At 37.7% G+C, this 21,946-nt stretch overlaps 1 protein-coding gene across 2 annotated transcripts in view; it reads right to left on the bottom strand.

Annotated features, from left to right (window-relative positions):
- The window catches only part of PPP2R3A (protein phosphatase 2 regulatory subunit B''alpha), a gene marked incomplete at its 5' end in the record, with an annotated part of 158,547 nt that overhangs the window by 51,741 nt on the left and 84,860 nt on the right, over positions 1-21,946 (bottom strand). For both annotated transcript variants that reach the window (XM_079704145.1, XM_079704146.1), the window contains 3 exons: positions 14,430-14,519; positions 14,978-15,026; positions 20,402-20,558. In XM_079704145.1, coding sequence (XP_079560271.1) covers positions 14,430-14,519; positions 14,978-15,026; positions 20,402-20,558 — 296 coding nt within the window. The remainder of the gene's footprint in view (positions 1-14,429; positions 14,520-14,977; positions 15,027-20,401; positions 20,559-21,946) is intronic.

Below are 21,946 nucleotides of genomic sequence, written 5' to 3'. Positions count from 1 at the left end.
TTTCTCTTTTTTTGTTCCCTCTGGGACTCCCATAATGCATATATTGTTTATTTTCATGGTCTTCTGTAAGTCCTGGAGGCTTTTCATTCTTTTTTTCTCTGATTGGGTAATTTCAATTGACCCGTTTTCATGGTCACTGATTCTTTCTTTTGTTTAATTGCTCTGTTGTTGAATCTTTCTATAGAATTTTTCAGTGCAGTAATTTTGTTCTTTTGTTTTAGAATTTCTGTTTGGTTCATTTTTATGATTTCTCTTTGTTGAACTTCTCATTTTCTTCATGTATTGTTTCCCTGATTTTGCTTAGTTGTCTGTGCTCTTTTGTAGTTCATTGAGATCCTTTAAGATGATTATTTTGAATTGTCAGGCAATTCACAGATCTCAATTTCTTTAGGGTAAGTTACTGGTGTTTTATTTTGTTCCTTTGATTGTGTCATGCTTCCCTGATTATTTGTGATTCTTGTCACATTGCATTGGTGTTTCTGCCTCTGAAGAAGTAAGCATTTATTTCAGTCTTTACAGATTGGCTTTGGAAGGGAAACCCTTTCAACAGTCTCCTTATTCAGAGATTTTGGACAGGTTGTATAGTGGGGGTCTGTGAGCAGGTTTACTGCTGGAGTACTTGGGTAGGCTGCTCAGGTACCTGGGTCAGCAGGTGAGTGAGGCCTGTGCCTGGGTCCATGGGCACTGATGGTAATACGTGGGTCTTGAGCCTGATCCTGTAGGGACTGGCCTAGTGCTGGGATGGGCCTGTGGTACCTAAAACCTGAATCTGCAAGGGTGAGTCTGGATCCTGGGTCTCTGGGGGTTGGCCAGTGTTGAGGTCTACTGGGGTTTGTTGGAACCTGGGTTTCCAGGGTTAGTTTGGCACTGGGATGAGTCTGAGGCCACAGGGGCTGGCTTGGTGCTGGGTGAGTCTGGAGGATGGGTCGGCAATATCCTACCTGGAGTCTGGGGTTGCAGGGGCTGGCCTGGTGCTGGGGTGAGCCTGGAACTCGAATACAGGGGTGAGTCTGGAGCCTGGGGACATGGGGGCTGAACTGGTGCTGAGGTGGGCCCAAAGGTTGGGTCTTCTGGTGCTGCCCTGGAATCCTTAGCTCTTGTGAAGGTATTTTTGTTCATGGATAGTTGTTCAATTGGTATTTCTGTTAGGGGATGAGCAATGGAAACATATCTCACCATCTTGCTGCCATCACTCATTCTTATGGCTGAATTTTAAAATTACCATGTAAATCTTATATTTCTAGTTATGTTGGACTTTTTGGATGGGCTTTCTAATTTTCATATCTTGTCTCTATATTATATTACTTCAATTTTGGGGTTCTTTTTGGGAGGTCTACCTAGCTTTATCTTGTGAACATTTTTTTTCAGTACTACTATCATAATTTTGATTTTCCAGAGCATGTTTCTTTTATAAAAAGTACCATTCTGTTCATGTTCTATGAATTTCATTTTTTCTCTTATCTCTGAGGCTACTAGTAACAGTTATTTGTTGTTTTTGCTGAAGGTTTCTTCTCCCTGAATTCTGTTTCATCCAAGTTACTTTCACCCCACTTCTATCTGTTTGGTCTCTATCTTTTATGTAAGAAGCTTTACTTAGGTATTTACTGATCCTTTGTTCTCTGTTCATATTTAAGAGTAGATGCTAAAAAGCTGACTGGAAGTTCTGGCTTATGGGTTTGCTGACTCTGAGCTTTACTGTAAAATGATCTGCCTGGGTTCTTTCCTTGGGGCTGAGCCAATGTCAGATTTTCAGGTCTTTATTCTTGGGCTGGCCAGATTCTCCAGAAAAGCATCTTTTTGTCTCCTGCCTAGAGGTTCAGGACAGGTTGCCAAGATTCTGAAAGTGGATTAAGGAATGAAGACTGGGCATCTTAGCTTTCAGTTAAGCATACACTCATTTCATCTGTTTTCAATATGGTAGCCCTACCTTCAATTGTGCCCAGTGCTCCCCAGTCCAGAGGCCCTCTATTTTATACTCTTGAGGGAATAAAGCACCAGTCTCCTGCCTGGGTAGAGGAGATGATCTGGAAATCAGCTGTTTCCTTAAAGAAACTTTCTATAAACTCTCCTCATTTTTGGTTCTATCTTTATCCCACCCCTACTTCCAGTGTTCCTGGTACCCCAAAGTCCTGAATGTTTGGAGGTTTTTGCAATATATCCAGTTGCTTCTTTGTCTTTTCCTATGGTGGCTTAGGTTTCAGGTAGTGTGCTAAATTTATTTACTTTCTGGTTTCCAAATCCTTATTTTTTTCTCCTTTTTTCCTTCGTTATTATGGATTTATTCCTTAAAAAAATCTCTGGGGCTTCTCTGGTGGCGCAGTGGTTGGGAGTCCGCCTGCTGAGGCAAGGGACACGGGTTCGTTCCCCGGACCAGGAAGATCCCACATGCCGCGGAGCGGCTAGACCCGTGAGCCATGGCCGCTGAGCCTGTGCGTCCGGAGCCTGTGCCCCACAACAGGAGAGGCCACAACAGTGAGAGGCCCGCGTACCACAAAAAAAAAAAAAAAAAAAAAATCTCTGTACTGTCATTTTAGTGGAATTTCAAGAGGGACTAAAAGTACTATATGTGGGTAAGTTGCTATCTTCATTCAGAAGCTTACCCACACTCTACTATGGCCACTATCATTTAGCAATGTCACTTATAGTAGCAAGTATAGCCATGTCACTAATTCATCATAGAATATGAAGCTAATAGCATTAATTGGTAACAGGGAACAATATTTTTCTGTAAAGAGCCACTGATTCACAGTAATTTAAAACTTCTCAAGAGAAGGTTCTAAGAGACTCTTGGTTAAATTATCATTTGTAGGCCTTAAGCTATACTGAGAAACTCTATACACTTAATGGTTTTAAAAAATCTCTTTTGAGGAGAAAAAGGTGAAAATAATTAAGTTATGATGATTAATTGTTTTCAAGTAAGTCACACTAAGATCTGTAATGCACCTGTATTCCAAAAGATAAAGTTTACATTACTGCAACAAATTAAACTGTAATACTTGCAAAATTCTTTTGAGAAATCTATTTTTAAAATTGTACCAGCTTGATGTTTAACATTACCATCAAAGAACAGAGGAGACATTCACTGGAGCCAATGAACATGAGGTAATAGAGTTTGGCTGTCATATCACATCTACTCTCAGGGTTTTAGTACTGCCCCACTTTGAAACATGATTTCATGATTTGTGATTGTGAGAAAAACCTTGAGGAGACAGACCTGATTTCTTGATTGTGAGAAAAACCTTGAGGAGACAGACCTGATTTCTTGATTGTGAGGAAAACCTTGAGGACACAGACTTCATGAGCAGAGGGCTACAATAAATGTGGTAATATGTGGCTCTTTTACCACTGTATCATTACTTTTTAAGTAATAATGTTTTGAATAGTACAAAAAGAAGCAGTAGACTGTCCTCTGTTCTTTAAGGCCTCTTGGTGTCTTGAAATTCCTTCTTATCTTAGGATAATAGAAATTAGGACAATAGGAAGGAAGTACCTCTTGATTTTGGCAATTATCTAATAGGACTTTAGTGAAAGGCAACTTATTTTACTGAGAAATATAAACTAAAGTCAGTTGCATTTTCAGTTAAGAACTAAGATAAAGGAGTCTATAAAATAAATAAAGCTAAAGCATATACTTCAGTTCTTTGTAATAGCTCATAAAAGAGAATCAAAGCTAGAACACAAAGAAAGAGACAAATAAACTGCCTCAATATTTGCTGAAGTCACATAAGAGCTGCCTTTAAATATAATGTTTGAAAGAATATCGTGTGGTAGATGAATCTGATGTAATTGTGAGTATAGCATAAAAAGGATCAATGCACAAAGCAGAGAAAATGTTTTAAGGCTCAGAGCTGGCAAAATAAAATAATATACCTCAGTAGATAGCTATTTGTCCCTGGAAGTTTAGAAGCAGGGGCTACTGGATGGTTAAATACTTATAGGACATGTTCAGATGAAATTTTCTTATGAAAATAATAGATACTCTCTAAAGTTTTTCCAATGCAGATTTAATTTTTTTTCTTTCCTCTGTTCTTTTTAACAAAGGTAATATTTTCTTAGGTCTAGAAGTAATGACTATTCATTTCAAGAAAACTGGAAAACAGAAAAGCACACAAAAGGAGTAACTACCCAGAGAGAACCAGTGTTAAAGTTGTGCTTATATTTGCCACCAATTTTTGGTTTTAAAGCATAATTATATTCATTAAAGATTGTATTTGTACAATTATAGACATAAACAAGATTACCTTTTGGCCTTGTTCTCAGGCTGAATGAAATTAACTTCTGGACCAGAAATGTCTTATCTCTGATATAAACTCCTATAAGCTATTGCAGAAACAAGTTACGGGGAACTTCGTTATTACTTAGGGATTAATTAAATGTACATTCCTTTGTATATTCAGTATACATATTTTAGCACCTACTACCTTCAAGGGCACTGGTCTAGTGTCCTCAGACATAAAGGTGAATGAGATAGTTGCTGGAGAGGACACCTAGTCAGAAGACCAAGGCAGAAGCAGAAAGTGATAAACAGCCAGACCAGAGGGGTGGTTAAAGGACATACCAAAAGAGGGTTGGTTGCAAGAGCCTGTCCACAAAAAATAATCTATCCAGAGACACTTTCCATATCTAACCCTGACAGGACCAGGCATAGGAAAGACTCAAGATCACAGTTTTTACGTAGTATGTTACACAGCACTTATCACACTTCAGTGAGTATATTACTTCTTTCATGAAATACATTTTTTTCTACCCATGTCATTCATAAGCCACAAATCTGATTTCTACTATGTTTTAAATCAGTGTTTGATTTTGATGTATAGATATTCATTACTTTACAACAGTGAGGTTTAACTCTCTTCTGATCACATTCTGCATTTGTAAGATAATGTGAAGCACTGAGAACAAATACTCTGGGTGCCTAGTAAGTGCCAGTAGGAGCCAAGGAGACAAATTAGGCCAATGCCTTATTTTGAGTCTCTTAAGCAATAAGGAATTTCAGGACACCAAGAGAATGCTCTTTTAGGGATTCCATAGCCTAGCTGGTAAGAAGACAGACATGCAAACATGCTGTCTCACATGATAGGCCATACCTTATAGTGATAAACAGTCCAGAATTTGGAGTGATACAGACCTGGACTTGAATCCAAGCTAGGTCACTTTGTAGGTGTGCAATCTCTCAGAGCATCTGTTTCCTCAACTGTAAAATGGGAACACTGACACCTAAACTCATAGTGATATGAAGATTAAACAAGCCATCACATATGAAACAGTTGTCACCTGGCAAAGAATAAGGCCTCAGCAACATGTTAGCTGTTAGGTAGGAAAAAGGCAACATGCAAGGCAGAAAAGGGGCACAAAAGAAAGCTTTTGACTTAAAAACCTCTTTTGGCAATATTTCTATAAGTAAAGATCCAGTTATGTATCTCGATATGAAAAGTTGATCTGAAGGGTTCTGCTGCTGGTAATGATGAACTAAGTGTTTTGGATTAACCCTCCCACTGAGAAAATCTGCAGTAAAAATCCTTTTTGAAGGCACTGGACTATGAACAGGGCAGTGAAGAACTATGGTGTCCAGATGTAGAAGGAAATCCAGAAAGGAGGAGCCTAGCATTTGTGACCATCTTTCCCTTGGGGCATCTGCTGATTTGGGAAGAGGGGCCTGAGAGGTTGCGAAGTTGAGCTTTCACTTGCTAGTATTCTGTTAATGATTTTTGGGTCTATCTTCATGAGGGATGTTGATCTGTAGTTTTAGTTTCTTGTATGTGTCTGTCTGGTTTTGGTATCAAGGTAATGCTGGTTTCATAAAATAAGCTGGAAATTGTTCCCTCCTTTTCTATTTTCTGGAAGAAGTAGTACAGAATTTGATATTTCTTCTTCAGATGTTTGGAAGAATACAGTAGTGAAATGATCTGGGCTGAGAGATTTCTTTTTCAGAAAGTTTTAAACTATGAATTCAATTTTCTTTAATAGATACAAGACTATAAAGGTTATGTATTTCTCCTTGGACAACTTTTGTTAACTTGTGACTTTAATGGAATTGGTCCATTTCATTTAAGTCACCACACTTACATGTGTGTGTATGTCATTCGTAGTATTCCTTTATCTTTTGAATATCGAATTTCTCTTGATAAATTCTTTTGGACCCAAGGATTATTTAGAATTGTGTTGTTTAATTTCCAGTCATCCTTCTCTTATTGATTTTTACATTAATTCCATTATGGTCAGAGAATATACTTTGTATTATCTCAACTCTTTTTTTTTTTTTCTTTTTTTGCGGTACGTGGGCCTCTCACCACCGTGGCCGTGGCCTCTCCCGCCGCGGAGCACAGGCTCCGGACGTGCAGGCCCAGCGGCCATGGCTCACAGGCCCAGCCGCTCTGCGGCACGCGGGATCCTCCTGGACTGGGGCACGAACCCGCATCCCCTGCATCGGCAGGCGGACTCCCAACCACTGCGCCACCAGGGAAGCCCCTCAACTCTTCTTTTTAAAGAGCTTTATTGAGATATATTTTGCATATCATACAATTCATCCATCTATAATGTATAGTCAAATGCTTTTTAGTATATCCACAGAGTTGTATAACCATCACCACAATTAACTTTTATCACATCCAAAAAAGAAACTCCATACCTAGTAGCACTTATATGTCATTCCCTGCCCCACCCCTGCCTCTCCAGGTCCCTCATGGCCTAGGCAACTACTAACGTACCTTCTGTATCTATAGATTTACCTATTTTGGACAACTCATATAAATGTATTCATACAATATGTAGTCTTTTGTGATTGATGTCTTTTAATCTGCATAATGTTTTCAAGATTCAACTATGTTATAGTATGTAGTACTTCATATTTTTTATTGCTGAATATTAGATTATATGGATATATCACATTTGTTTTTCCATTCATTAACTGATAGACATTTGGGTGTTCCCATATTTTGGCTACTGAAAATAGTGCAGGTCCCGTCCCTATTCTTTTTTTTTTGTGGTACGTGGGCCTCTCACTGCTGTGGCCTCTCCCATTGCAGAGCACAGGCTCCGGACGTGCAGGCCCAGCGGCCATGGCTCACGGGCCCAGCCGCTCCACGGCATGTGGGATCCTCCCGGACCGGGGCACGAACCCGCGTCCCCTGCATCGGCAGGCGGACTCTCAACCACTGCGCCACCAGGGAAGCCCCCTGTCCCTATTCTTTTGTCTCTGTTTTTTCTGTTTTCTTTTGCCCTACCCCGGTACGTGGGGAGTTTCTTGCCTTTTGGGAGGTCTGAGGTCTTCTGCCAGCATTCAGTAGGTGTTCTGTAGGGGTTGTTCCCGTGTAGCTGTATTTCTGATGTGTCTGTGGTAAGGAAGGTGATCTCCGCATCATACTCTTCCGCCATCTTCCCGCTCTCTCTGAAAATAGTGATGCTATGAAACTTGTATGGGTCTACAAGTTTTTGTGTGGATATGTTTTCATTTCTCTTGGGTATATTCCTAGCAGTGGAATTTCTGGGTCATATGGTAACACTATAACCATTTGAGGAACTGTCAGTGTTTTCCATAGTGGCTGCTGCATTTTACATTCCCAATAGTAGTGTATGAGGGTTCCCATTTCTCCACATTTTTGCCAACACTTGTTTATTATCTTTTTATTCATAGTATCCCAGTGGGTGTAAAGTGGTATCTCACTGTGGTTTTGATTTGCATTTCTTTGATGATAGTGATATCAAGAATATTTTAAGGTGCTTATTGGCTGTATAGATATCTTCTTTGGAGAAATGTCTATTCAGATCCTTTGCTCATTTAAAAATTGAGTAATCTGTCTTTTTATTATTGGGTTGTGTTATTTATATATTCTAGATACAAGTTATGTATCAGATATATCATCTAAAAATATTTTCTCCCATGCTGTGGGTTATCCTTCATGTTCTTGATGTTGGTTTTTGAAGCATAAATTTTTAAAATTTTGATGAAGTCCAATTCATTCATTTTTTTCCTTTGTTGTTTGTGGTTTTGGTGTCATCTAAGAAACTGCATCTAACCAAGGTCATGAAAATTTACTCCTATACTTTCTTCTGAAAGTTTTTATAGTTTTAGCACTTATATTTAGGTCTGTGATCCATTTGAGCTGATTTTTTTGTATAACATGAAGTAGGGGTCCAAATTCATTCTTTTGCATGTGGATATCCAGTGTCCAGCACCACTTGTTACAAGACATTTTTTCCCCCATTGAATTGTGTCTTAAGATCCTTGTTGAAAATCAATTACCATAAATGTGAGGATTTACTTCTGGACTCCTAATTCAATTCCATTTATCTGTATGTCTGTCTTTATGCTAGTATTATATGGTCTTTACCTCAGCTTTGTATATTTTGAAATCAGAAAGTATGAGTCCTATAATCTTATTCTTTTTCAAGATTGTTTTGGTTACCCTGATCCTTTTGTTTTTTCATATGAATTCAAGATTCAGTTTTTCCATTATTGCAAAAACAACAACAAAAATGTAGCTGAGATTTTGTTAGGAATTGCTTTGAATCTACAGATCAGTTTGGGGAGTATTGCCATGCTGACAATATTAAGCCTTCTGATCCATGAACATGGGATATCTTTGTTTCATTTAGATCTTCCTTAGTTTCTTTCAACAATATTTTATAGTTCTCATGGTATAAGTTTTATGCTTCTTTTGTTAAATTTATTCCTAGGTATTTTATTCTTTTTGCTGCTATTATAAATGGAATTATTTTCTTAATTTCATTTTTGGATTTTTCATTGTTCATGCACAGAAACAACTGATTTTTGTAAACTGATATTATGTATTATATCAATCTTGAAACTGATTTTGTAAATTGAAATTAACCTTTATTAAGTTCTAACAGTTTCTTGGTTGATTTCTTAGGATTTCCTGTATATAATATATTTAAATTGATAGTTTTGGGGACTTCCCTAGTGGAGCAGTGGTTAAGAATCCGCCTGCCAACACAGGGGACACAGGTTCAAGCCCTGGTCCAGGAAGATCCTACATACTGCGGAGCAACTAAGCCCGTGTGTCACAACTACTGCGTCTGTGCTCTAGAGCCCACAAACCACAACTACTGAGCCTGTGTGCCACAACTACTGAAGCTCACAAGCCTACAGCCCCTGTTCTTCAACGAGAAGCCCGCGCACCGCAACAAAGAGTAGCCCCCGCTCACCGCAACTAGAGAAAGCCTGCACACAGCAATGAAGACCCAACACAGCCAAAAGTAAATAAATTAATTACTAAATTAAAAAAGTTACATTAAAACATAATTTTCCTTCTTCCTTTCCAATTTGTATGTTTTTAATTTCATTTTCTTGCCTGATAATCCTGTCTAGGATCCAGTGTTGAATAGAGCAGACATCCTTGTCTTTTTCCTGATCTTTGGAAAATAGCATTCAAACTTTCACCATTAACTAGTTGTTAGCTGTAGGTTTTTCATAGATATGCTTTATCTGGTCAAAGAAATTCCTGTCCATGTTTAATCTGTGTTTTTTTGTTTGTTTGTTTTTAAATAATGAAGCAATGTTGAACTTTTTCAAATGCTTTTGCTGAGACTACTGGGCTGATCATGTGGTTTTTATCCTTTGTTCCATTAATATGATGTGTTACATTGCTTGGTTTTTAGATGGTAAACTAATCTTGCATTTTGGGGATAAGTCTCACTTAGGGTATATAATCTTTTTCATATTTTGCCAGATTAAGTTTCCTAATTTTGTTGAGTATTTTTGTATCTATATTCATAAAGGATAGTGGTTTACAGTTTTCTTGTAATGCTTTGTCTGGTTTTGGTATGTGGGTAATACTGGCCTTATAAAATGAATTTGGAAGTGTTCCTTTCTCTTTTATTTTTTCAAAGAGTTTGTAAAAAACTGTTATTTTTTAAAAGTGTTTGGTAGCATCCTTTAGTGAAGCCACCTCAGCCTGGGACTGTTTTTCTTATTCAGATTTTTAATTTCTTCTTGAACCAGTTCAGTAGTTTGGCTCTCTCTAGGAATTTGTTCATTTTGTCTGTTACCTAATTTGTTAGCATAAAGTTGTTATATATATAATATATATATACTATAATCCTTTTCATTCCTTTATGGTCAGTAGTCATGTTCCCTCTTAATTCTGACCTTAATAATTTGTATGTTCTCTTTTTTTTCTTGATCAGTATAGCTAAAGCCTTATCAACATTACTGATATTTTCAAAAGAACTGACTTTTGGCTCCATTGACTTTCTCTACTGTTTTCCTATTCTCTCATTTATCAATTTTAATCTTTATTATTTTTTTTTCTGTTTGCTATACTTCATTTGCTCGTTTCCCAGTGTCTAAAAGTGGAACGTTAGGTTATTGATTTAAGACATTTCTTCTTTTTCAGTAGATGGATTTACAGCTTCATCCCATAAGTCTTGGTATACTATGTTTTCCTTTTTGTTCATCTTAAAGTTTTGGTATGTTGTTCCTTCATTTTCATTCATTTCAAATTATTTCCTTATTTCCTTTAGGTATGCTTCTTTGATCCATTGGTTATTTAAGCAGTGCGTTGTTTCTGCATATTTGTGAATCCTCAAATTTCTTTCTGTTAATTTTATTCCATTGTGGTCAGAGAACATAATTTGTGTAATTTCACTTTTTATATTTTTTGAGGCTATTATATGGCCTACCACATATTCTATCCTGGAGAATGTTCCATGTGCACTTGAGAAGAATATATTGATATATTTGGCTGTTCTTAGATGGGGAGTTCTATAGATATGTGTTAGGTCCAGTTGATTTAGTTTTGTTTATAGTGTTGTTCATGACTTTTATTTCCTTGTTGATCTTCTTCCTGACTGTCCATCACTGAAAGTTGGGTACTGAAGTCTCCAAATATTGTTGAATTATTTACTTCTCCTTGCAATTCTGTCAGTTTTTGTTTCATGTATTTTTAGGGTTCTGTGTTGTTACATGCATATATGTTTATAATTGTAATGTCTTTCTGTTGGATTGACCCTTTTATGAAATAGAATGTCCTTGTCTCTAGTAACAATTTTTGTTTTGAAGTCTATGTCCTCTGATATTTATATAACCACTCCAGGTTTCTTATGATTGTTGTTTGCATGGCATATCTTGATCCTTCCTTTCCCTTTCTTCCCCCCTTGTATCTTTAAATCCAATCTGTGTCTCATATAGACAGCATAGAATTGTATCCAGAAAACGTTTTTTTTTTTTTTGAGCCAGTCTGAAAATCTCTGCGTTTTGATGAGACGATTAATCCATTCACATTTAATGTTATTATTGTTATAGTCGGATTTATGTCTGCCATTTTACTTTTTGTTTTTTATGTGTCTTGGAGTTTTTCCTCTACTCTTCCTTTATTGCTTTCTTTTACATTTAAGTGAATATTTTCTAAGTGGGACACTTTAACTCTTTTAATGATTTTTTTTTTACTATGTATTTTTGAATTAATTTCCTGCTGGTTGCTCTAGGGCTTACCATATACATTTTAACTTCTTAGAATTACTTCAGATTTATACTTAATTCCTGTGAGATACTGAAACGTTACTCCTATGTAACTATTCCCTCATCCCTTTTTTATGCTACTGTTATTATATATATCACATCTCTATATACTACAAACCCAACAATACACTGTCCTAATTATTATAGTGTATAATTTATGTTTTTTAAAGAAGCTGATAGAAGAAAGGTGAGCAAGTATATATTCATGTTTGTTATATACAGCTTCTTTATTAGAATTCATATCATTTGTTCCTATGGGATAATAGGAGGAAAAGATGGGCAGTATTTGAAGAAAGCTTTTTCATAATTAAGTTAACATGAAAGATAAAAGACTGAAATTGAGAGGGTTAATAGAACACCAAAAAGGCAAGAAATGGAAAAGTGCACAGCCTTCAGACCTTCGGAAATTTAGGTAATTAAAACCATCTAAACATTCAAAATAATGGATTAGTGGTAAATTATAAACATGCACACTTACTGGCATAGAAATATACTCTTATGTGAAGAAGTGTATAACAAAACTGTATACTAAATGATACAATGATTTCTCACTTGGTGCAGAGAGAAAGAGAGAGGAGGAGGAGGAGTGAAAGGAGGGGATGGAGGGGAATGAGGAGGGAGGAGGAGGAGGAGGTAGGAGGACATATACCAAAATGTTAACTATGGGTCAAAGAATTATGAATGATTTTTTTTTTTTTAGATGTTGAGGGTAGGAGTTTATTAATTAATTAATTTATTTTTGCTGTGTTGGGTCTTCGTTTCTGTGTGAGGGCTTTCTCTAGTTGTGGCAAGCAGGGGCCACTCTTCATCGCGGTGCGCGGGCCTCTCACTATCGCGGCCTCTCTTTTTGCGGAGCACAGGTTCCAGACGCGCAGGCTCAGTAGTTGTGGCTCACGGGCCTAGTCGCTACGCGGCATGCGGGATCCTCCCAGACCAGGGCTCGAACCCGTGTCCCCTGCATTAGCAGGCAGATTCTCAACCACTGCGCCACCAGGGAAGCCCGTGAATGAATTTTATATTAAGGTTTCTGAATGTATATATTTTAAAATTTTTAATACTTAATGTATATTTGTGATAAAATGATAAACTTAAAAAATTAATCCAGCAGAAATGAGCAAAAAACATGAAAAGGCAAGTCACTTAAGATGAAATAAAAATGGCCAAAAATGTATGAAAAAAATTCAGCTTTGGGACTTCCCTGGTGGCACAGTTGTTAAGAATCCTGCTGCTAATGCAGGGGACATGGGTTCAATCCCTGGTCTGGGAAAATCCCATGTTGCTTAGAGCAACTAAGCCTCTGTGTCACAACTACTGAGACTGTGCACCACAACTACTGAAGCCTGCATGCCCTAGAGCCTGCGTGCTGCAACTACTGAAGCCCACGTGCTCTAGGGCCCACGTGCCACAACTACTCAGCCAGTGCGCTGTAACTACTGAAGCCCACGCACTCTAGGGCCCGTGCGCCGCAACTACTGAAGCCTGCAACGCTGCAACTACTGAGCCTGCATGCTGCAGCTACTAAAGCCCACGCGCCTAGAGCCCATGCTCCACAACAAGAGAAGCTATCACAATGAGAAGCCCGTGCAGTGCAACAAAGAGTAGCCCCCGCTCGCCACAACTAGAGAAAGCCTGCATGCAGCAACGAAGACCCAAAGCAGCCAAAAAAAAAAAAAAAAATCAGTATGTCTTAAAAAAAAAATTCAGCCTCACTAGCAATCAAAGAAATGCAAAAAAGATAATACTGAATTCTTTACTTATCAAATTCGAAAATATTTTTAAGAGGAAGATACCTAGTGTGAATAAGGGTTATAGGAAATATGCTCAATACTTTGTTGATAAAGGTATAAAATGATAGTTTTTCTGAAAATCAATTTAATAGTTTTTATAAATGCTCTTAAAAATGTCTACACCCTTTAACCTAGCAGTTCCTTTCCTGGGGAATTTATTTTAAGGAAAAATATAGTGGATGTTGCAACTATTTAGCTAAAACTACTAGAGGATATTAGGAGATAACATTCCAAAGGATTAAATCTAATCCTATGGAATTAATTAACCTACATGTCCAAAGAGAATGTAAAAGTTTATATGAAAAAGACTGTACAACACATACCAATTTTTAAGTGTCTTTTTCTGAGTGTTAGAATTATTAGTATTAAAATTTATTTTCTTCTGCTTTAGCCATGTTTTCTAAGTTGTCTACATGAACAACAAATTACTATCTTTGAAATGGACAACGTGCTGCCCGTGAAATAAATTAGTTTTATTTCCATTTCAGTGATTTCCAAACCATATATCCAACATTTAGATAACTTTTTGAACTAACATGCAGACAGCTGAGGCAGTAATACCAGCAAGCAGCATCAGGGACTGCAGACTCTCCCTCCCTTGGTACTGAGCAGAAGCTATGTGCAGGACACTGTGTTACACAAGCTAGGAATAAAAAGGAGAGGGACACAAAAATCTATGTCCCTCTCTTCTTTTTATTCCTAGCTTGTGTAACACAGTGTTACAGAGGTGTAAGAAACAGATGGATAAACTCACAGCGACAAATCAAGGTATGCCAAGGAAAGGGAGAGATGATTCTAACCGGGAGAATGAGGGTGTGTTCTCATACACTAGTCATCCACAGTTTGCTCTTCTTTCCTCTCCAATTTACTACTGAACAAGGAAGATCATGAAACAACTAAAATCCACAGTATCTATCCCCATATTCCATATAAATGCTTAATATCCTTCAGGGCCAGCTCACATGTCACTTCACCTTTGTTTCCAGGGGCAAGAGCACTTCTCTTGATACACTGTGGCTGTACATTCAGTCTGAGGGCAGAGACTAAGTCAAACCCATCTTGGCACCCCTAGTTGAGCTGGCACTCACTAGGTATACATCATGAATTTTTCAAGCTTTGCTCATGTGTTTAACATCTTGGCAAAGGAAACTCAGAAGTCATACCTGGTGGGGTTCCTTTTGTCTTCCTCAGAAATCAAAAACCAAACAAAATCTGCATAGCTCATTCTTCCCTCTTTCTGTACTGTTTTTCCCCTGAAGAAAACACATGGTTATAAAGTTTCCTGAGCAATTACTCAGATAAATTTAGTACTACGAGAGACTAAGAAATAAAGTAACATTTCTTTGGAAATTAAGTTAAAAAAAATAGAATGCTGGAAACCTCACAAAGGGCAACCCCTTCCGTTGCCTATCTTATTTTCAAATGCCTAGAGGATGAAATCAGAAAGCATTTGTAGATATGAAGAAAGAAATTTGGTTTCTAATTTGAATACAAATAATCAGCAGGTTAAATACTGTTACCTGTATTTAGATAGAGGACTAATGCCCATATATTAAAGAATTACCGCCATCTTGTATGAAGCCACAACTGCATGTTTTATAGGGTATTATCTGACCTACAGCACTGACAAATTATGCGGGAAGCCTTGCTAAAATGACATTGTTAAAGTATTACTTGTAGTTCATTTTAAAACTCAGATGCTTTTTCTTACCTTGTTACTGCCCCAGAGAATATCCTTTCAATAATCCTGTTTGATGAAGCTAAATGTAAATAAAAAGTACAAAGCTAGTTAAAACATGCTCCAAAAGGCAATATTTTTGGCAAATTTATTTTCAAGTAGTCACAAGCTAAAACTTAATAATCTTCCATGATGAGAATATGAGTAGTTAAATTTTTACTTATGTATAACTGATACTTTTTGAAAGCAGGAATTTGAGATGGCTTGCTCTATCAATCAATCAATCATTTAAAAAAGAACAGGCAAATGGATGTGCCTAACAGCTGGGATATATTAATATAGTTGAGCATCGAATTGGTTCTGAATATCCTGACAACTAAGACAAAAATGTACAAAATTTGTATTGATCTTGTTATCTAATGAGACAAGACAACTTTTCCCCTAAAACAAGACAGATTTTATCCTAGCATTAAATTCAAGGGGGGGAACTGATTGTTGGGAAATTTGAGTAACACAATGGAGAACTGTTTTTCAGGTAGAATTTTATTAAAGCTACTAAAACATACCACAAATACTTTTCTTATATTCTCATCCTATAAAAATCCAGGATATAACATGATATAACATACAATTTTGTATGTGTGTGTGTGTGTGTGTGTGTGTGGTACGCGGGCCTCTCACCGCCGTGGCCTCTCCCGTTGTGGAGCACGGGCGCGCAGGCTCAGCGGCCATGGCTCATGGGCCCAGCCGCTCTGCGGCATGCAGGATCCCCCTGGACCGGGGCACGAACCCATGTCCCCTGCATCGGCAGGTAGACCCTCAACCACTGCGCCACCAGGGAAGCCCCAAACATACAATTTTTAAATAAATTCCATCAGTAAGTTTTATTCAGAGGGACGATTAATATCTTAAGATAGTATGTTGCTTTTGATGATAGATCCTAGGTAATCTATATCAGTGTACCTCATTGTGAGTTCAAAGTAACCAAAAGCATTAGTTAAAATAAAGGAGGTAACAGTGGATCTCAGACCTAGGGATGTAGTGAGGATAGGAATCTGTTCTTTTAACAAGTGCCCCAGGCAATGGCATGCACACTAAAACTTCAGAACCAGTGATGCTATCATTAGAGTTAGCAGCTATCAGCTCTAACTCTTCTGCACAGTGTTAGGTACAGTCAACATAAAGGTTAATTAATTTGGTTTAAGAATGTTGAGAATATGAGTGTCAGCACTGCCATTCCTGGCCACATACCAAATGTTGAATAAGGGCCCCCTAGAGTTTGTTGAGCACTGGTTTATGGGGTTAATAATTTGAAAATAAGAGGAAATAGAACAGAAGAGGGCTATAAAGGCAATGGTATTTAATTCTGAACCTAAGGTTTTTTTGAAAGTCTTTCTTTAGAGTTAGAAGGTTTAAGCTCCTAAAACTTAAGATCATGTTGTCCCATTAAGGACAGATTAGCGGGTGGGCAATTACACAGAGTTTCAGTGGCCCCTGCATTATGCAGGCCTAGATGCCTGCTTTTCTGGACTTCATTCCTTTAACATGCCTCTAATGAGTTACTCTATATGTATATACAATATTTTAGGGCTTAATGAGAACTACGGTTATGCCAGCCAGAGAAGGCGCTTTAGAGCCCACAGGGTTTTGTATGACCTCTGGAGACTAGCTCACGTTATACAGATGATCTGGCCACTGGTAATTAGAAGGTGCATAGCTAACAAGGTTGGCCTGATACCCCTATAAATATCTCCATCTTTATGCTATTTTTGTAACAGGAAAGTGTGACTATAGGCATATCTCAGAGATATTGTGGGTTCAGTTCCAGGCCACCTCAATAAAGTGACTATCACAATAAAGTGAGTCACATGAATTTTTTGGTTTCCCACTGCATATGAGTTATGTTTATTCTATACTATAGTCTATTAAGTGTGCAACGGCATTATGTTTTAAAAAATCAATACATATAACTTAATTAAAAATACTTTATTGTTAAAAAATGCTAACCATCATCTGAGCCTTCAGCAAACTGTAATCTCTTTGCTGGCGGAGGGTCTTGCCTCAGTGTCGATGGCTGCTGACTGATCAGGGTGCTGGCTGCCGAAGGCTGGGGTGACTGTGGCAATTTCTTTTTTTTTTTGGTACGTGGGCCTCTCACTGTTGTGGCCTCTCCCGTTGTGGAGCACAGGCTCCGGACGCGCAGGCTCAGTGGCCATGGCTCACAGACCCAGCCGCTCCGCGGCATGTGGGATCTTCCCGGACCGGGGCACGAACCCATGTCCCCTGCAACGGCAGGCGGACTCTCAACCACTGCGCCACCAGGGAAGCCCTGCAATTTCTTAAAATAAGACGACAGTGAAATCTGCCACATAGATCGACTCTTCTTTTCGCAAATGATTTCTCTGTTACATGCAGTGCTGTTTGATAGCATTTTACCCACAGCAGAAGTTCTTTCAAAATTGGAGACAATCCTCTCAAACCTTGCTGCTGCTTTATCAACTAAGTTTATATAATATTCTAAATCCTTTGTTGTCATTTCAACAACCTTCACAGCATCTTTACCAGGAGTAGATTTCATCCCAAGAAACCACTCTCTTTGCTCATCTATGAGAAGCAACTCCTTATTCATTAAAGTTTTATCATGAGATTGCAGCAAGTCAGTCACATCTTCAGGCTCCTCTTCTAATTCTAGGTCTCTTGCTATTTCCACCACATCTGCAGTTACTTCCTCCACTGAAGTCTTGAACCCCTCAAAGACATCCATGAGGATTGGAATCAGCTTCTTCCAAACTCCTGTTCATGTTGATATTTTGACCTCTTCCCATGAATCATGAATGTTCTTAACGGCATCTAGAATGGTGATCCTTTACAGTAGGTTTTCAATGGACTTTGCCCAGATCCATCAAAGGAATCATTACCTATGGTAGCTATAGTCTTACGAAACGTATTTCTTGAGTAAGACTTGAAAGTTGAAACTACTCTTTGATCCATGGGCTGCAGAATGGATGTTGTGTCAGCAGGCATGTAAACAACATTAATCTCATTGTACATCTCCATCAGAGCTCTTGGGTGACCAGATGCACTGTCAATCAGGGTCATATTTTGAAAGGAATCTTTTTTTCCTGAGCACTAGGTCTCAACAGTGGGCTTAAAATATTTAGAAAACCATGTTGTAATCAGATGTGCTGTCATCCAGGGTTTGTTGTTCCATTTGTAAAGCGCAGGCAGAAGAGATTTAGCATCATTCTTAAGGGCTCTAGGATTTTTGGAATGGTAAATGAGCGCTGGCTTCAACTTAAAGTCACCATCTGCACTGCATTAGCCCCTAACAAGAGAGTCAGCCTGTCCTTTGATGCTTTGAAGCCAGGCACTGACTTCTCCTCTCTAGCTATGAAAGGCCTAGATGGCTTTTTCTTCCAATAGAAAGCTGTTTCATCTACATTGAAAATCTGATGTTTAGTGTAGCCACCTTCATTATCTTAGCTAGATCTTCTGGATAACTTGCTGCTTCACTTTGTACTTTCATATTATAGAGACGGCTTCTTTCCTTAAACCTCATGACCAACCTTTGCTAGTTTCAAACTTTTCTCCTGGAGCTCCCTTATCTCTCTCAGCCTTCACAGAATTGAAGAGAGTTAGGGCCTTGCTCTGGATTAGGCTCTGGCTTAAGGGAATGTTGTAGCTGGTGTGGTCTTCTATCCAGACTACTAAAACTTTCTACATGTCAGCAAACAAGGCTGTTTCACTTTTTTTTTTCTTTCTTAACCACATCATGCAGCTTGTGGGATCTTAGTTCCCCAACCAGGGATTGAACCTGGGCAGTGAAAGCACCAAGTCCTAACCACTAGACAGCCAGGGAATTCCCAGTTTCACTTTCTTATTCATGTGTTCACTGGAATAGCACTTTTAATTTCCTTTGAGAACTTTTCCTTCACATTCATTCACTACTTGGCTAACTGTTGGCACAAGAGGCCTAGCTTTCAGCCTGTCCTGGCTTTCAACATGCCTTCCCCTCTAAGCTTTCTAGCTTTTGATTTAAAGTGAGAGATGTGCCACTCTCCCTTTCACTTGGACACTTAGAGGCCATTGTAGGGCTATTAATTTGCCTAATTTAAATATTGTTGTCTCAAGGAATATGGAGGCCCGAGGAGAGGGAGGGAGATGGGGAAACACTTGGTCGGTAGAGTACTTAGAACACAAACAACAGTTATCAATTAAGCTTGCTGTCATACAGGTGTGGTTCATGGTCCCCCCAAAACTATTACAATAGTAACATCAAAGATCACTGACCACACATCACCATAAAAAATATAACAATAATGAAAACGTTTTGAAATATTGTGAGAATTACCAAAATGTGACACAGAGACATGAAGTGAACAAATACTGCTGGAAAAATGGCACCGATAGACTTGCTCAATGCAAGGCTGCCCCAAACATTCAATTTGTAAAAAATGTTCTATCTGCAAAGTGCAATAAAGCAAAGTGTAATAAAACGAGGTACATCTGTACTTGAAGAAGGAAGGATACAATACTAAAATGCTTGTTTATCAAATAAGTACAATTTAGTATTTCCTCTTGATGCCTGGTTGGCACCTGAGTTTTGTGAGCTAGAACTCTGTTTCTTAAAATGGAAAGTTCTATGAAAACTGACATATAGAATGAAACTTTTCTTAAGATGTATACTACTAGTCACAGATATACCAAATATCAGAGGCAAAATTCAAAGTATTTATTTAAGATTTGTACTTTGCTACATCTAAAAGGCTAAGGGCTTATTAAAAAAATCCACAGTATGAGAAGACATTTAAGAACAGAACAGGGACAATCTTATGAGAGAAGAATGAATCAATGTATCTTGGTGCTTGGTTAAGAATATTAAATCAGCAGGAAACAGGTTCTAAGTTTACTACTGATCAAAATGAAGTAAGAAGGGTAATAGCATGTAATATGTAATTTTTTGTTTTCTGACAAAAGAAAGCACACAAAATTCACCTGCAGAGAAAATACCTTTCTAGAACTAAATTCCAGAAAAGGTTTTATGAATCCTTGAAAACACTGGCAAGTTAGAAACATCATTTTCATCCTTGGTTGTTTATAAATACTGTAAAATGAGAATTTATAAAGGTGTATATACATTCTCTTTCAAATAAACTTTACATAGATGTGGTTCTTATTCAGTTCATCATCAGAAAATAAGCATCACTATAAAGATGCACCCATTCATCAAAACTAAGATTCTAATTTCTTACTTACCTCCAAACCCCTTCTCCTAAACCTGGTTTCTAAATAAAAAATTAGTACCTTCACTCATTTCTACTTAAAAATTCTTGGCCCTTTCAAGAGGACTTGATTAGATACAGAATTTAAGAAATGGGAATTCCCCATAATGAGTGAGCACAATTTAACTCTTGCCTTCTTCAAAACAGTAAAGTCAACATCCATAGAAACACTCACCCTGGTCATTGTATCGAGACAGATCGGCCTGGCTGACGTAGAGGTCATGATCACTGTCTAGTTCCCAGAATTTACAATAAATAACATAGAAGTGTTCATAGGAGAAATAATCTGTGATTTGGTTTATATCTTCCTCTTCTTCCAAAAGCGCTAGAGTCTGAAATGGTATGAATAGAAGGATTAATTTATTTTAAAAATATGAAGACCCAGCTTTGGCCATTATATAGATTCTAGTTAATTTTTACTCTAAACTGAATTAAAAATTTTGGTTTTGGTACCAAACCAGGAAATTTAGTAGGCAACCTCATCCTACCTTTTAATCAACTGATCAACCTATAAGCATTTACGTGCTCTGTAATCTTAGCAAAGACTTAGATGCTACGGAGGATTTAAAAGCAGGGAAAGGGAAGAGCTATCACCAAGGGGACCGCAGCCTATCAGAGGTCCCCAGACTAGCAAGCACAGAACGATCAGACAACAGACTTTTATTTACATGGCCATAAACTCACATTGCTTTTAACTTTTCCAAGTTATGAGGACTGATCTTCTATCTCTTCTATTATGAAGAGTGGGCATCCACATGCAGGGTTCGGTTTTGTAATGGCAGCAAGTTTACCATAAAGGTGACTTATTTATACCATTGTGATAGTGTGGGGTAGCCTGGCATAGAAGGCATGTAGGGTAGAGCTGCAGGGCCCTGAGCTGGAAATAAGCCTGGGTCTCCCCTGAATCACTGTGTGCCCCTAGGGAAAACACCAGAAACTGATTTTTGAGCCCAGAATTCTTGTAATAAGCCAAATTATCATATAAGTAGGCAGATAAATGAAGATGTTTTTAGAAAGAGTCAGAAAAAAGATAAACCATAAGGAAACTTAGGAAATAGAAAAAACAAATTGAGATGACAGAAATAAGACCAGATATATCAACAGTCACAACAAAGGTAAATGAGTTAAATCTCCCTATTAAAAGATTTTCAGATTGAGAATAAAACCCAAACCCAAAAAGCAGATCTAGGTATATGCTGTCCATAAGAGAGAAGTCTGAAGTAAAATTTAAAAGGAAGGTTAAAACACGTACTAGCTAAATCTTAAAAAGAAAATAAAATGGAATTTTGGATTTCCAGTATTTACATTTTAGAAAATAATTTTTATCAAAGTAATACACTTGTATTATGAAATAGTCATCTTTCTTATAATGTTTTTCACCTTGAATTCCAAATTATGGTAAAAGCCACTCAATGAAAGATTTTGCAGCCAGTAAAAATTATAAAGTCTATATAGAAACAAAGGAAAATCATGACATGGTAAGTGCAAAATACAGGATATAAGATTGTACGCATTAAGAACTATATTAAATTCTAAAATCCAAATATGCATATGAATGAGACTAGACGAACACACACAAGAATATTAGTTTTATTAGGGTGGTAAAATATGCTTTTTCTTCTGTTTTCCAAACTTGCTTGTAATGTTTTTTTTTATAAAATGCTCTTTAATGTGTATAAAGCAGAACATGTACAATAAAACAAATATCTTGAGAAGCAGG

The sequence above is a fragment of the Hyperoodon ampullatus genome, assembly GCF_949752795.1.
Source record: "Hyperoodon ampullatus genome assembly, chromosome: 5".
NCBI lineage: Eukaryota > Metazoa > Chordata > Mammalia > Artiodactyla > Ziphiidae > Hyperoodon > Hyperoodon ampullatus.
This window is presented reverse-complemented; position numbering and strand designations above follow the sequence as displayed.